Source organism: Solenopsis invicta, chromosome 1, assembly GCF_016802725.1.
Source record: "Solenopsis invicta isolate M01_SB chromosome 1, UNIL_Sinv_3.0, whole genome shotgun sequence".
Classification (NCBI taxonomy): Eukaryota; Metazoa; Arthropoda; class Insecta; order Hymenoptera; family Formicidae; genus Solenopsis; species Solenopsis invicta.
In genome coordinates this window covers 25,597,478-25,612,944 of record NC_052664.1, presented here as the reverse complement: position 1 = coordinate 25,612,944, position 15,467 = coordinate 25,597,478, and the positions used below count along the sequence as shown (strand labels likewise).

General features: G+C 39.9%; 2 protein-coding genes across 4 annotated transcripts; one reads left to right on the top strand and one right to left on the bottom strand.

The window, feature by feature from the left end:
* Window positions 1-1,170: 1,170 nt before the first annotated feature.
* Window positions 1,171-13,157, bottom strand: LOC105202014 (protein bowel). 3 transcript variants are annotated; one of them, XM_039445901.1, is made up of 4 exons: window positions 10,569-13,157; window positions 10,395-10,487; window positions 5,067-5,844; window positions 1,171-4,751 (listed from the first exon to the last, which is right to left on the bottom strand). In XM_039445901.1, exons 3-4 carry the CDS (start codon window positions 5,831-5,833, stop codon window positions 3,893-3,895), a joined length of 1,626 nt encoding a protein of 541 aa, XP_039301835.1. In that variant the 5' UTR covers window positions 5,834-5,844; window positions 10,395-10,487; window positions 10,569-13,157; the 3' UTR covers window positions 1,171-3,892. The 3 variants fall into 3 exon arrangements, with proteins under 3 accessions (XP_039301835.1, XP_039301828.1, XP_011168659.1); XM_039445894.1 differs by having other exon boundaries at window positions 10,395-13,157; XM_011170357.3 differs by lacking the exons at window positions 10,395-10,487; window positions 10,569-13,157 and adding an exon at window positions 8,338-8,541.
* Window positions 13,158-13,338: 181 nt separating this feature from the next.
* On the top strand, window positions 13,339-14,798 carry LOC120358425. The gene is made up of 3 exons (XM_039452719.1): window positions 13,339-13,378; window positions 13,476-14,013; window positions 14,100-14,798. Exons 1-3 carry the CDS (start codon window positions 13,339-13,341, stop codon window positions 14,335-14,337), a joined length of 816 nt encoding a protein of 271 aa, XP_039308653.1. The 3' UTR covers window positions 14,338-14,798.
* The last annotated feature ends 669 nt before the right edge of the window (window positions 14,799-15,467 follow it).

Sequence of the window (15,467 nt, the reverse complement as noted above, 5' to 3'; positions counted from 1 at the left end):
TGTGATTATAAAATTTTAATTTGTTTTCAGGTACATTATTTTTGATTGAAAAGAAATTGGGAAGATTAAGAAGAAACATTTAAAAAATATGATATGATTATGATAAATTATGCATATGCAGCAATTAGGAGATAATATAAATGATATGTAGTTTTGTTAATTAAATTTCTACACGTTAGCTGTTAAGCTTTCTACTGCAAAAGGAAAAAGAAAATGCAGCATAAAGTTTAAAGCCATTGCGGAATTATCTTATCTCCATTTATTCAGTTACAAGCTGTTTGAACTGTACTGCACGGATGGTTCCCGTCAAACAAAGGCTTTTTTTTCTTTCACAAAAGATTAAGATAACATAGTGGACATTGTCAATATGCTTTAAGTTGCTTACAGGCAAGCTTAAAGTTTGTGTCCTCAGACCTAGGCTTTCTTTGGTTTCCTTTGAATTATGAATATTTATATCTATTTTAGTTTACAATTCTTTAGACATATCTATAAATTTAACGTGAATCGAGACCATTTCTGCCTTTTTTTCCATCTTTTTTTCCAATTTCACAGGCTCGAAACTGTTGCGCTATCTAGATACAAGTATTAAAAGATCACAAACGTGCGCGAAGAAACTAGCAGTTGGTAAGTGCATGATTGCTATCATGTAAATTAATTTTTCTTTTTTTTTATATATATATTTATGTATTAATCTATCTATAATTATTTAATATACTGAAAATTAATTTACAATTTTATTATATAAACTAATTCCAACTGGGCAGATAAGTTAGCCACTGTCGGCTATATATCTTCAGAAGTATATCTTCATGAAAGAAAAGGATTTAATGTTTCAGTCGATATTTCAGTTCAGTTCAGTCTAAAATATATATATTTTACATTATAAATATTATTGTTAATATAAATTGATTATAAATTAATATTATAGCAGTTGTCTTTACATATCTTCTATATAATTTACTAAATTATTTTTTTTTTTATATTTACTACAAGCGAGATATGCTTTGTGCAACATGAAAATTTATTACAGCTAAAAAAGTTGCCATTTATAATCATTTTAATTAATACAAATCATATTTATATATAATATTAAATATTATTTACAATTTAATTGCGGTCTTAATATAGTTTAATTCTTGTAAAACGATCTTTAAATGAATACGCAGCTGCTACAATTTTTTCATATTTTTTTTATTTCATCTTTCTTAATATAATTTACAAAGTTGCTTAACTTCCATATAAATCTAAAAATATAGATACTGATATGAGGAATAAACTAATAACGTAGAAAATAACAGGAGATTGATCGCTCGCAAATTTGTAATTTTCGATGCAGGCTCTCGTTGTACGTTGTATATTGTACATTACATGTATCACTATACATTAAATTGCGTCGCAAAGCGCATCAAATGTATCTTCTCGCATCCTTCCTTCTTTTTCCTTTTTTTTCTTTTCTTCTTCTTCGTTGTTTTTCTTCGTTTTGTGCTCTCTTTATCGCTGTCACGCTCATTTTCACATACACGCACGCACACTTACAAATTTCATTCTCTTTCTCACATGTACATACATATAAAAAATTACATTTTCGTTTGAAACATAGGTTACTAACATTATCATATCTGGATGGAGTTTTAGCAGTAATTTCACTACTACTTTCATTTACGCAACTTTCATACACAATTATTGTAACTTGAACACGTGATACAATCTTGTCGTTAACAATTATCTCATAATTGTGTTCTAATTAATATTGTAACGTTCGAATTCCACATATTTGGAAAATTCGCAATATACCTAAAGTAATAATTACATTATTATTATTATTATTACATGTAAAACGTTACGCAAATAGTCTCATGTACAATTACTCGACTATTCGAATGGCGAATGTAAAATAATATTACATATCAACTATTTATAAAATTCATGGAATTCCTTTCACAACGTTTTGCTTTTATTAAAATACCTTGGAAATAAATTAAATTAATTTATTAAGAAAACGTCGAATTAAATTTTGGAAAATTATATTTAATATAATAATAATTATCCTGAATTTGTTTAATATATGTATCATACTCGCAATATTATAAATATTTGTATATGGAATGCAGAATTTAATTTAATTTATTTCTACTAATTTCGTGCGAAACAAAGCGTTGTGGAAATAACTGTTCGTTTTTAGACAGTCCTAACCCTTTAGGGGCCAATGTTACACATTTGCAATGTCTGGTTTCTACGCGTAGGTATAAGAATGCATCAGTAAACTTGAGATGCAATTAGTAATTGAAAATGGAAATACTCCTTAAAATATACTTGTATAAAAAAAAATAATGAGCGTCAAAAATAATTGAAAAATATATAAATAAATTCTCTTCACATTCAAAATATTTTTGAATGTAAAAATAAATCAACATTTTTTACAACTGTAATAAGACTGCGGCCCCTAGAGGGTTAACAGAATATTGAATTTTCAGTATTTATGAAGATCTATATATTTTATAATTAAGAAAGACGATATATTGCTATTAGTAAATATCATTTCAAGCATAGAGTATATTCATTTTGTACCCGATTTTGTCATATTTTTCATCCGTAACGCGCGTTAACGCATAGTCGGCCAGATCATTCGAACATTCGAACACGTCGAAATTTTATTTAATCACAATGGACATTTTAAAAACGGAAAGCTATTCTAGAGAATGCATATATTCGAGGGATCTTTGAAATCCACTGAAAAGAAGGTATACCTTTGTGTTGTAGGCGTTAGAGGCATAGCCCGAAAGGATCGCCTCTGCGGTCGGACGGTGTACAGTTTGGGTCCCTCACAAAAAGACCATTAATGTTTCCTCGCGTCGAGGGCATTGTGAGGGGGTGGGGAGGAAGAAGGAGAAAAAAATATTGATATTCGTCTAGGGTCGGAATATTTTTAGAAGGGAAAAGCAACGGCAGCAGTAGCAGGGAGCAGGTATTTCGCGCGCGGATCGAGCAGGTACAAAGCCGTATTGCACCTGCCACGGTGGCACAGGCGCAGGTTATTACCCCGACCGCAAAATTTGCATTATCCCCTCTCTCGAACAACTGCGGGACAAAAGAATACTTCGCCGTTATACATTTATATATATATATAGAGTCATAGTTTCCTTAATATCTTCTGGACTTATTTTCTCTATTGCATCGTTATCGCGATTCACGCGCAGGAAGAAGTGTAGCTTTTACAACTGTAGCATGAAGCGAGAGCACCTTTTAGTGAACAAACTATTAAGGCACATTTTTGGTATGTGTTTGTTTAACCGTCTCATTCCTCAGAAATTATTTGATCATTACTGCATCCCAAGTTATATAATAATGGAAATATTTTTTTGCGGCGTACTTTTGAAAAGATCTTAGTTAATAAAATTTTTATAATATATAAAATTATTATCTTGTATATTATATGAATCATATACAAAATTATAATTTTATATTTGTTTCTCTGCATTATTATATTGGGCATAAAAAGTAATATGTCATCATTTAGAATAAGAGGGTTACATTTTTCCAAGTTTAATTACTATTTTAGAATCGCACACGCAAATTTTTTTTTAAAAGAATTATGAAGATATTTAAAACTTTGTCTGCTCATCATATGTTTAAACTCTTTTCATTTTGTTTAAATTTTCTCATTTCTGTACAGAAAAAAATGCACTGCAATAACACATGTATAAAGAACGTGCAGATTCTTGGACAATTTTGACAGGTTATTAGGCATATTCTTACGCTCCAAAAATATCGTGGAATTTATGGAACCTTTAGAAAAAGTTTAGTCTTTGTGAAGCTCGGTATCTCTCCTTCCGTGTAATCCATAGAGCCCAAAAGAAATTTAAGCACAGGAAAACTACCTGCGACAAACTTTCTATCGGCCCATTATATCCGCAATGGTGAAACCCTGGCGTGCTGGGGCAGGTCTAGGTGGTGGTGGCTGCGGCTGCGGTGTTGGTGCTCTCGGTGGTCTGGCTATTTCCTTGTCACGTTCTCTGTTACGCTGTTCTCTTTCCCTGTTCTGCTCCATCTCTCGTTCTCTCTCGCGCTCGCGCTCTTGAAGTTCTAGGAATACTCTAGAAGGGCCTGGGGAGCCAATTCTTCGTCGATAAGAAGCTAGAATGAGCGGGGGTGGCGGTGGGAGAGCAGCTGGTGGGTTCTGGGTGACGGAATGAACCGCGGAAGCACCGCTGGTCACCGTCGATGTCTTCACGGCGGGTAATAGATCCCTTCTGATCTGAAGTTGAGGTCTCTGAGGAAGAGGTGGTGCAGAGGCTGGGGCTGCAGGTGCGGGTGGTGGGGCTGAAGGTCCTTGAGATGGATATGCGGACGAACTAGAAGATGCAGAAGATACGGACGGTGTTGTGGACGTCGATGAGGAAGATGGTCCAGGCTCAGGGCAATCTTCTTCGGGACTGTCATCATCTCTCAACGCTTCCTCCAATGCCTCTGGAGGAACATCGCCCACGGCGTGTGTCAATGCGTGTCTTCTGAGATCGCAGTTTCTGCGAAACACCTTGCCGCATGACGTACACTCGTAAGGCTTGTGATCCGTGTGCGTTAGAAGATGAGTCTTGAGATTGCTGCGCTGGTTAAAACTTCTCGCGCAAACAGGGCATTTGTGCGGGGACTCCTCCATGTGTAAAATCTTGTGGACAGCTAGAGTACGGCTCTGACAAAAGCCCTTACCACATTCGCCACATTTGAAAGGTTTCTCCTTGCTGTGGATGTACCTAAAAAGTAAAAATAAAAATCAGAAAATAATAATAGTTGATAATTTAAAAAGTCTGTAGCCTAAACGCTTTAAAATTTTATATTTCAAAATTTTATCTCTTGAATATCTGTTATTTTAGACTAGCTTTACTTGCTGTTTTGCTAACTTTATTACAGATATTTAATATTATAAATAAATTGATGCATAATATAAACAGACAATAAAAAATTTAAATAAGTTAACTTATTCTTTTTACATGGTACTTTATAATTAATTCAACTAGCTGACTTTGATTAATAGTCCAAAAACTCTAATAAAAAACGGTGAATTATACCTATGATCTCTAAGATGATCCTGCCGCCTGAACGCTTTTCCGCATATGTCACAGGAGTATGGCCTCTCGTCGGTATGAGTTCTCTCATGAATGAGAAGATTATATGATTTTGTGAATTGTCGATTACAAAATTTACAAATGAATTGTTTCTTCGGTCTGGATGCTCTGCCGGGTGCTCTAAGTAACCTTCGATCCAGATGTTGATGGGCTAACGGACCACCCGGGGGATACAAAGCGGAACTACCAGGAAAGGGACCAGCAAAGACTGGATACCCAGGAGGTTCGAGGAGAGGATGTGGTGGTAATAAAAGACCTCTCGCTAATTCTTTCCTCTTGTCGGCCATCATTGCCATGATGTCGTAACTCGAGGAGCTTTTTCTGGTTACTGAAGATTCAGGACCAACTTCGTGCTCTGAATTTGTTGACGATGAGGAAGAGGGCGGTGGCCCGGGTAGATGGGGATGCATTTCTCCTGGATACGGGGTGAGTTGTAATCTTGAAGGCACCACTGGCACGAAGGCTGATGATTCTCGATGATGAGCATGACCCAGACTGGTTACCAAGCTGTGACGGTGATGATGATAGGCGACAAGAGTGCCAGATGGATCGAATCCTCTTGAGGTCGATGCTGCGCTAGAACTGGAGGACGACGAGGCTGCGGAAGAAGGGCCTGATCTTGGAGACTGTCCAATGCCCAGGTCCCGACCTCTGCTCGTCTCCTCCGAAACTGTGGCCGAGGCCGACGTAACTACGATGTCGGTTGGCATACCGATTGCACCTGAAAAATAAAAAAAATATGTTAATTACACATTAATAAATAAATATTTACAATTACAAGAAAATAAATTTATAAAAATTTAGTGTATATATATATAAAATTTTTTTTTTAATTTTTAATAAAGTACCTTGCGTTAGTTTTATGAGAAAAGTGATTTTAGTTAAATTTATTACAACTGTGATATTTCGTAAATTATGAAATACTAATAAAAAAATCTTAGACAAAATCAAAACTGAACAGTTTTTGTTACAACATTAATTTAAAATTGCTACTTTCAATTTAATTGAACTAAAAAGTATCTTTATCTGCAGTACAATAATTTGTTGTTCTAACTGTATATGTATTTAAATATAACCATATATGTGTTTATTATTGAATAATTCATCTTTTTGGAAGAATAATATTACGCGAAAAAAATATTTAAAATTATTGGAAAACTATTGGAAACTATTGAAAAATTATTCGCATCCAATATTACTCAGTAAGTATCAATGATTTTTACACGAATCCAATTATACTTTTTCATAAAGAATGTGCGTGTGCGTGCGTGCGTGCGTGCGCGCGCGCGCGTGTGTGTATGTGTTTATATATGTGGTATGTAAACGGGTGGATGTACTAATATTGGTATGTATATGTGTTGATAGTTCTAATTTTTCTTAACATTATTTAGCAAAAAATTACGTGCACACATATACGTATGTGCATGTGCATGTGTGACTGTATACGTGTAGTAAAACTATCACAAGAAATTTTTTTTATCTTCTGCGTTTCTGAATAGAGGCAAGGACTGATAAGAAGTTCAGCTAATGTGCCATTAGTGTACCTAACGTACTAACTTTTAAACATATGTATAATAACGGAATAACTGAACTTCCGTCAGTTCTTGCCTTTACCTAAAAACAGAAAAAAAAAAAGAATATTTTTTGTGTTATCTTTATCACACACGTACAGTCACGCACATGCACTCATATATACATGTATGTACATGTATACACATGGTTTTAGAATGTTATAATTGAATTGAATGTAATTGATTGAAACCACTTTTCTCATAAGATTAGTATGGGGTCCTTTATTAAAATGATCGAAATTAATTATTAATGCTTTTTTGGAAAATATTAGATATGAAAAAAATGACATGATATACATGAATAACGAATATACAGATTAATACATAATTAATATGAATCTAATAAGTACATTGCTTATTTCACAAAATATGTAAATTTTTAAACATTGAATTTTTCGTACATGTTTTTTCGTACATAATTGCGATCTTTATAAATCCATATAAAAATTAAAATCAATTCAGATAAAAAATAATTTTTAAAAATGTGCGCACATTAACGCAGAAAAACAACTTTTTTAAATTTTGGATTATCTACTTTGATAGTGTAAGTTGTTATTCTTCATAAATTTTCTTACATAACGCTCATTTGCATAACAACGACATAAAAATCATGGCGTAAACTAAAAAAACAAGTTTCTTAACTTAAATCGTTAAAATTTTATAACATTATTTTTAAATCGAGATTTTGTAGTAATTAATTTTAAAAGAATAAAAATATCATTCAGTGCATAATTCAATCGGTGTATTAAATTCTCATAATTTTTTTTTTGTAAACAAATAAAAGTAACTAAATAATTTTTTAGTTATGTCATTTTGTTGTTGTAATAAGTGTGAACTGATATACTTATTTCTAAGTCTTATGGTTTGTACAGAAGGTACAAAAAAATGTATAAAGCACATAATATATAAAAAGTAAAGAGTTAAGTCAAGAAATGTGTTAATAATTAAAGGCGCATCTACTAAACTGTTACAAATTAAATTAAATTAAATTATCAAAAATCATTTTTGTATGTTTTCATTAAAATATAAACTTTATTATCTTCTTCGATATTTCTTCAATTTTATAATACTCCAAAGATTGTCTGGCGCGTAACTTAGCTCTTTATATGTTTACTTAAGAAATAGAGAGTCGTACAAGTGATCGGTAGTTTATTCGTGAATTTTATGTCTAACGGACATTGAGAGAATCGCCGTGTACCAGCTCACCGCAAACTTTCGCAATCGTGTAGGAAATGGGTACGTATAGCGTTTAAAGATGTTTTTTTCTTTTTATTAATTACATCTTGCGTACTCGTTTTACTCTGCGAAACCGCGCGTATATCGTTTTGCAGGTGGGCTTTTTGGAGGGCGGCAGACGCGCGGCGATTTAAATGATAATTCAATTGCAAAGTGCTCATTCCGGTCTACCATTCGGAGCCTCGGTGTACGCGTACGTTTTACGAACGTGAACTGGTTATCTCGAGCCGAGCACACCTGCCAACATGGCTTCCGCGGACCCAGCGGTCACGGCTAGTCCCAGCAGCCATGTTGGAATCGCGAATGTCCGTAGGGACGCAACGAGGCAGACACGAGCGATCGCTCTGCGATCGTCCTCCGGGGAAAAAACTCGCGACACGCGCTCTCCTGGGAGAAATCTCTCTCACCTGGAGGACGTAGACGGAGAAGCCTTCCAGGTCTCCCTTTCAGTGTCCTCCAACGAATCGCCAACGCATCTCCTCCTCCGCTCGAAATCCTTTATTGGCCGACGGTCCGGTGCGGATCAGCGGCGGAAACATCCGACGGATCTCCGCGGATATCCACCAGGGCACACGGCTTTCAGAGATCCTTATCCTTCTCCCGTGTACACGTAAACACACATACACTGCACGCGGCAAACGCGCGCGGCGAGTCGCAAGTAGGCAGCAACGCGCGATTCCTCTCGTAGCACTTCCGATCTCGTCCTGCTCCGATCTCGCCCGGTGAACCGCGAAAGGAGCAGCGCGCGCGCGGTGACGCGCTCCTCTCTTCCAAGGTCGGTACCCTAGACAAGCAGCTCCCGCGAGATTCGTCGACTCGGCAGAACGACAATCGGAGCGGGATGGCGGTACGCGCGCGGCACTGTTTCCTGCGGGAGAACGCGGAGCAGCGCGCGGGTAACTGCGTGTCGGACGCCGCCAGGTAGGCTTCCTCGACTCGCACACACCCACGCAGGTGAGGCTCATACACACCTCACACGTTCGACACACATGTACACACACACCGGCGAGCACACCTATACCGTCAGGCCGACTCGCCTGGGAGTCTTTCCGTTTGGCTGCCGCTAGTAGCGCTGCTGCTGGATGCTGTGCCGCGACTGCCTCGCTCTAGAGCCGCCTTTGGTGCGAGAGAGGCGGGTTCCGGTCGGTTTGCGGTCACCAGAGCGAGACCGACAGGTAGTCTGAGAGAGCGAGCGACGAGAGAGCGGGGGCTGAGGGCATGCGCGGGGGTTTCCCTGGTATCCTATCTACCAGTGCCTATGAGGCGATGCCGCGCAGGTTGAACGCGAAGGAGGCTTAGGTAGGGACGTGGTATGAGGGGCAGGTGCGTAAATGCGAAACCTGGCACCCCCTCTCTCTCTCTCTCTCTCTCTTCTTCCTACGGTCTGATTCTTTCGCCGCTACCGTGGAATTTTCTCACCTCGGTGCATATGCTTTCGATGCTCAACCGTGCCTGATAAGGACGAGGAAGATACAGTTAGTCCGATAGTTTGATGGTGCAAAGGATTCGTTGCATCCGCGGGCGCTCTAGCCAATTCTAAACGCCCAAGTCAACGTTCACGCGTATCGTCGTACGCTGTCTATCGTCTCTCAACTCTGGAACTCTCTCTTATCGTACCTATTATCAGTATACCACTATACCACTGTACCACCACCTCCATCGATCGGAGTAGCGCTTCCGTTTTGCGAAAAGGTAGGTTTTGGGAAAAGGCCTAAGCGCGCGTTTGTCGTCGCGGTCGGCGGACGGAGAAAATCGTGTGAGGCAGGTTGTAAACGCACCTGTAAGAAACCCGCGCCACGCCGGCACTGACGAAGGAGATCGGTCTTTGGTGGGCGGAAAGGGGAGTGTGGTGGTCCGTGCACCCCGCCGCCGCCGCGCCGCCGCCAGCCAGAGGCAGTCGGAGAGTCGGAGAGATCGAGTCTCGGTCTCCGTCACTCGTTCGCTCTCCCCTCGTTCTCCTCGATCTCTCCTTCAGCTTCACGTTCCATCTTCCTTCCCCGTCTTCGAGCGTCCCGCTTCCACCTTCGGCTTCTTCGTTCCTTCGTTTTCTTCCCCGCCGTGCCCCGGCGGCGGAACGTTCGCCTTCCCCGCGCGTTCCCACTGTCCTTCGGCGTTTCCTTTTTTCTTTTTTCCCCCCTTTCCGTCTCTTTCTACCGCCAGCAGCCGCCGACGCCCAGCCGGTTTTACACCGGCAAATCGATTCAACCTTACGTACGTCTCGCTGGAGCGAGCGCGGTTCTAGTTCACGGATTCCGGAATTTGCTCCAGTTGGATAGAATAAGCGGCGCGATTGTTCGCCGTGGATGAGCCGTTGTTCGGCTGATTTGCACGAGAAATGAATTTCTTGCTTTCTATATTGAATGGCCCTTTTCCGTCGTTAAACCGGCTATTTTTACGTTTACGGAGTAATGGAGCTTTAGATCTACAGAGAGAAAGAGAGAGGGAAGAAACTGCGACCACTTACAGCGATTGGCTTCTCATTTAGTTCAGCGTTGCTATCGTTTTGTTCTTGTCAGGCGGAATAGTCGCTCCAGATGCTCGATACTGCAAAGACTTTCTGCAATAAAGTTTAAGCGTTTTCATTTATCCACGATAGATTTGCAGCCATCAACGATTTTAAAATTTATGCGATACTTACTTTTATAGTTACGCTCACGCGCATTTTATGAATATATTGGTGTATATTTACGTAATCAAATTGGTGTCTGCCTGTGATAATGATAAATTTCGATTTTATCTTTTTAAGAAAAGTTTCATATACCTATGCTTCAGATTGTTTTAATTTAAATTGATTATTTTATAGACGTTTCCCTAGAAAATGTTAGAGCTTGCAAACAAATTTTATAAAAGTTAATAACGACGACGTTTATTGACGGTTTGCGAACAAATTCGAGTGGCGAATTTGAGCCATCGATCAACCAACCCCGTGGATATCAGATCAAATTTCTCGAGTAATGCTGCCGTCAGCTGGCTCCGATCACGAAGTAATCGACTAAAAATGTTTCCTTGTGTTCCTTTATCCTTTTCACGTACATTGAGCCTATAACGCCTCATCTGCGGGGAACAACTCGTACAGATATAAAGTGTGATATCATGCTTCGGTCATTAATAGATAGTGATAAAAGGAAAGGCGAAATCTTTGTTATCGAAACGCGTTAGCGGTACTAACTATAGTTCAACGCATATCTTATCTTTGTTTTCTAATTATTAACACGTGCGTCACGTGGATCTTTTAATTGGTATTCTATGGAAAAAGTTAGAAGTGTACTTTTAGATTGAATGTTAATTAATTGAAAACTTTACGTGTCTTATTTCTCTCTCTGCACTAAAATCCGGTAGGTGTAACTACTGTTCTTGTACTACTGTTCCTTCCCCATGCTGTTAGAAAAAAGTTGTATAAAAAATCTATCCTGTCGAGTGCGAAAGTTGCGTGCCGCAAGTCTAAACAGACACGCAACAACGCTCATGGATAAAAGGCCAACAAACGAAAGTATTATGCAGCGCCTTAACATGTCCCCGTAATCGCATTATCGATTTTTTCTCACACGGTTGCAAGCAAATGATATCCACGTCACATAAAACTCGGTGAACGGCGTCGTTTCATTCGTTTCTTTATTTTATTTTATTTTATTTTTTCTGTTAGCGAGCCTTACTGCTAAAACATTCGCATTTAAACGTCCCCGGGAAAAGGTGTAACTGAGTAGTGTCGCATTACGTTAAAACGCATTGTAATCTGCGTGTCGAGAGAACCGCGTCTACTTGGCGCAGAAACCGCTCGGGACTGGGTTACGCTACCAAAGCGCGACATCGTAAAACTCACCGGCGTCGTAGCCTCCCGTAAAACGAGCACGCGGCGCGACGCGTATGGAAATTGATAGCGTGTATTTCTATACCCGTCATGCTTTTTCAAACGCCCGCTCGTAGCCGCTCCGCGCGCGAGCCAGAGAGAAGACGTTAGCCGATGCTAGAAGAGGCCCGACGGCCTCTCATCGTTGTCGGCCGATCCTCAAACGGTCATTTTGTAAATTCATTTCGCGACTCGGTTTCGACACGGTAGGCACCTGAAAGGGGACAAAGAGACACGGAGGAACGTTGACGAATCGGTCGGCTCGATCGCGTGTCGTAACGGTACGCGATGACGGTACATCGTCTCTTTTCCTAAAAGGTCGGGACGCCAAGTACAAGGCCACCTTGACTATTCCTGCGTGAGAAGATCGCGCTTGAATGGGCGAGACTTTATATTTACATAGCATTAGCCTTTTGTAGCGGAATGCAGTGTGTGTGTGTGTGTGTGTATGTGTGTGTGAATGGCATCGGCGCGTCATTGTTTCGGGCTCCGATTGATGGTACGATTTTCTCCCACTCGACTTTCCTCAACGCTCTACGCTAATTAACGGAACGTACTTGTCAGGCTGCGGATTTCCGCGTAAGAAACATCCGTAACGCTTGACGTTACGTTAACTACCGATTTTTAACTGTTTAAATTGACTTTAAATGTTACATTGCGGTTTTCTTCATGCGATGACACAAGTTTACTGTTCCAGATTTAAGTCTAAAATCAGTTCACGGAAAGAACAATTTCGCTGAAATACAGATTTAAATATAATTGTATCGAATATCAATTAAAAAATTGTATTGGATGTTTAACTTGGTTGCTAATATGTTAAAACTATCCGCAGCAAGATTATCATGCCTGTTAGTCTTATATAATTATTTTGATGGCGCAATCTAAAATTATTTTCTGATCTCTATCTAGTTAAATTTTTAAGTTGCTGCAATAAAATTGTTCTTGCCGTGTGCCTACCGTAACTTAATGTATTATGGATATTTTTTTGTGTGGAGAGCCTAAATTACTGACGTGAGAAAGTTTAGCCTGACTTAGTGTTCTCGCTCGGTGTTAAGAATGTCATTTCTCGGAAGCTGTAATGGAAATTTTTGAAGACCGCACGAACCTACAGTTTATATTGTAGCTCCTTCATTAAAACCTTTCGAAATCTTAGTTTACTTTTTGCCTTAGTTCAAGCGGCTTAAATCTTCGAATAGTTAGTTCGTTAATAGCTTAGTGCACATTCTTTTTATTTTATGATAATATCTCGCACGTGGAATATTATTTAGACTCCAAGTTTGCCAAATACGAAAAGCCGTGTTGGTCCTTATGGTATGAGAATCATCAGAAAGATAGGCTCTTGCAATTCTTTTTAAATATCCATAATTATGTTAATGTAATAATACAACAACATTTAATAAGAGAAAGTTGCAGTATACAGAAAAATCATGCATTTTCTTTTAATTATTTTAACTTCTATAACCCTGGATATTAATATTATAGAGGTATATAATGCAATTTATAATTATAAAAAAAAGGTTGCGACGCGATGCAAAAGAGCGCTACGTCATACAAAAGCGTAATGTGCGTGCCCAGTAGACGTGGTCTTCAACGTCTGCAACGTGATTGCGAGGCATAAACTCTCAAGCTCATGGTTACGACAATCCAATGCGTGTCGCGAGAGTTCTTTCACCGCAACCCGTTAAACTTCGCTCGAAGGTATCCGGCAGCCTAATATAAAATTAAAAGAGCTCCTCTCATGCGTGTGTCGCGAGTATGGGAAAAATATCAGGGTTAAAGCTATCAGGGTTAAAGCTCTCTTCTCTCATCCGCGCTCATGCGAGTACCCGCGGCGCGAATACGACGCTGAAGCGTTGTTACAGCGTGCAACTGCCTCTCACGTCGTTTTGTTCACTGAACTAGTTCCCTCTCCTCTTACCTCGCCCGATTCATTCCATCACTACCAAGCTCACAATCTTACCACCACTACTACTAGTGGCCGCGCCGCGCTGCGACCACCACCATCTCACCACCACCACCACCACCATCATCATCGCCATGCAGCGCGTCGTTGTGCGGCCGCAACAGCGCGATGCCCACAGCAACGTCATCGAGATCACCATCTCGCTAGGAGACAGAACGAGAGGTGGAAGCGGTGGATCAAGAGAGACGGCGAGCGTTCAAGTGAGGATTCCACCGAATCCGTCGAATCACCATGGAATTTCGAGCGGGAAGACGCGCGAGCCCCTAATACGAGGTGTACCTGGGATAATTATCTACAGTCCTCGCATAATTCCATCTTTTTTTTCTTTTTAATCGCATTACATTCGTCGGAAGTTGCAGGAGGGACTCGTGGAAACTCCACTTTGTAGACGCGGCACGGCACAACGACTCGCCGTGCCCGGCGAAGAGGAGAAAGCTAAGGGGGAAAGAAAGAGAGAGAGCGAGAGAGAGCAACGTCGAGCGCGCCGTGAATGTAAGCGCAGCGGATGATGCGAGGAGAGGACGTGGAGCGCGCGCGCAGGCCACGAAGTACGGAGGAGAACACGGACCGGCCGCCGCATACCTACACGACGCGTAATGAGAACATACCAGCATCGTTCGGCCTGCTATCTGCTATCAAACGGATACCACCGGTCCAGCCACGGACGAAGCGCGCAACGCGCCCCAAGCAAGGCCCAAATTTATCTTGCGCGCATCGCCGCGCCGCACCGCTCTTAAAAATCTCACTCGCGATATTTCATTGCGATCATCGTAATTGAGATCTCGGCTTTTCAGCTATTCGTTCAGCGGTTACCGCGTGCGCGCGCGCGCGCGGATGTGCATTCGATCGATTGTGCCCTTCGATCGTGCCGCCACGTCGGGTCTTAATCATAACTCCCGATGATGATTCCCTCGCTACACGGCGAGCTTCGTGCCATGCGAAACGGGATTGTTTCACTGTTGCTGTTTTGCATCTTTCAATTAACAGCCGACTCTGGCGAAATGCCACGATTTTTTACTATTATCTATCAGTAATAAAGACAATATTTATATATAAAATGAATGACATTAAAATTAATAATGTCAAATATTTTATACAAATTAATTGGCAATATTAAAGCTATAGGGTAGACCGAGGCGGATCGGATCATTATACATTTTCAGACGGATATCATTATTTTTTTTATTTCATATAACCCATTTTATTATGCTAGTTGCTTCCGCAAGTTCTCTCTGCAGCGGAAACAAGAAACAACAATTCTGCATTGCGTGTGATTCAGCGTCAGTCGTTGATACGAGCGCATAGATCGTGAATGCGGGAAGAAATTTTGTCTCTCGTATAAACGATCCCAATTTTGCGAATAACGAAAGGGCTTAATAGGCCTCTTTCTAAGAATTTATTCGTTTATTTTTATTTCTTTTAAACTGGTGATCCGCTTCGCCCCCAATGTTGGAGCGAATTGGACAATTTTTTTGTCTTAATTCTTTCATTGTGCAATAAGAATGCATATTTATGTAATAGTGTGTTATATAAAGATTAAGATTTTTGTAAAACTTAATTACAAAATTAGTTTTTCATTTTCTTACCTGCAGAGAAAAATTTATTCGATTCGTCTCGATCTACCATACGAGTTTTTATCTTGGACGTTTTTAGTCGATTGATACGGAGGAGGTTGATACGGAGGAGGGAGGAAACTCGGAGAAAGATTGAACGAATGACACATACAA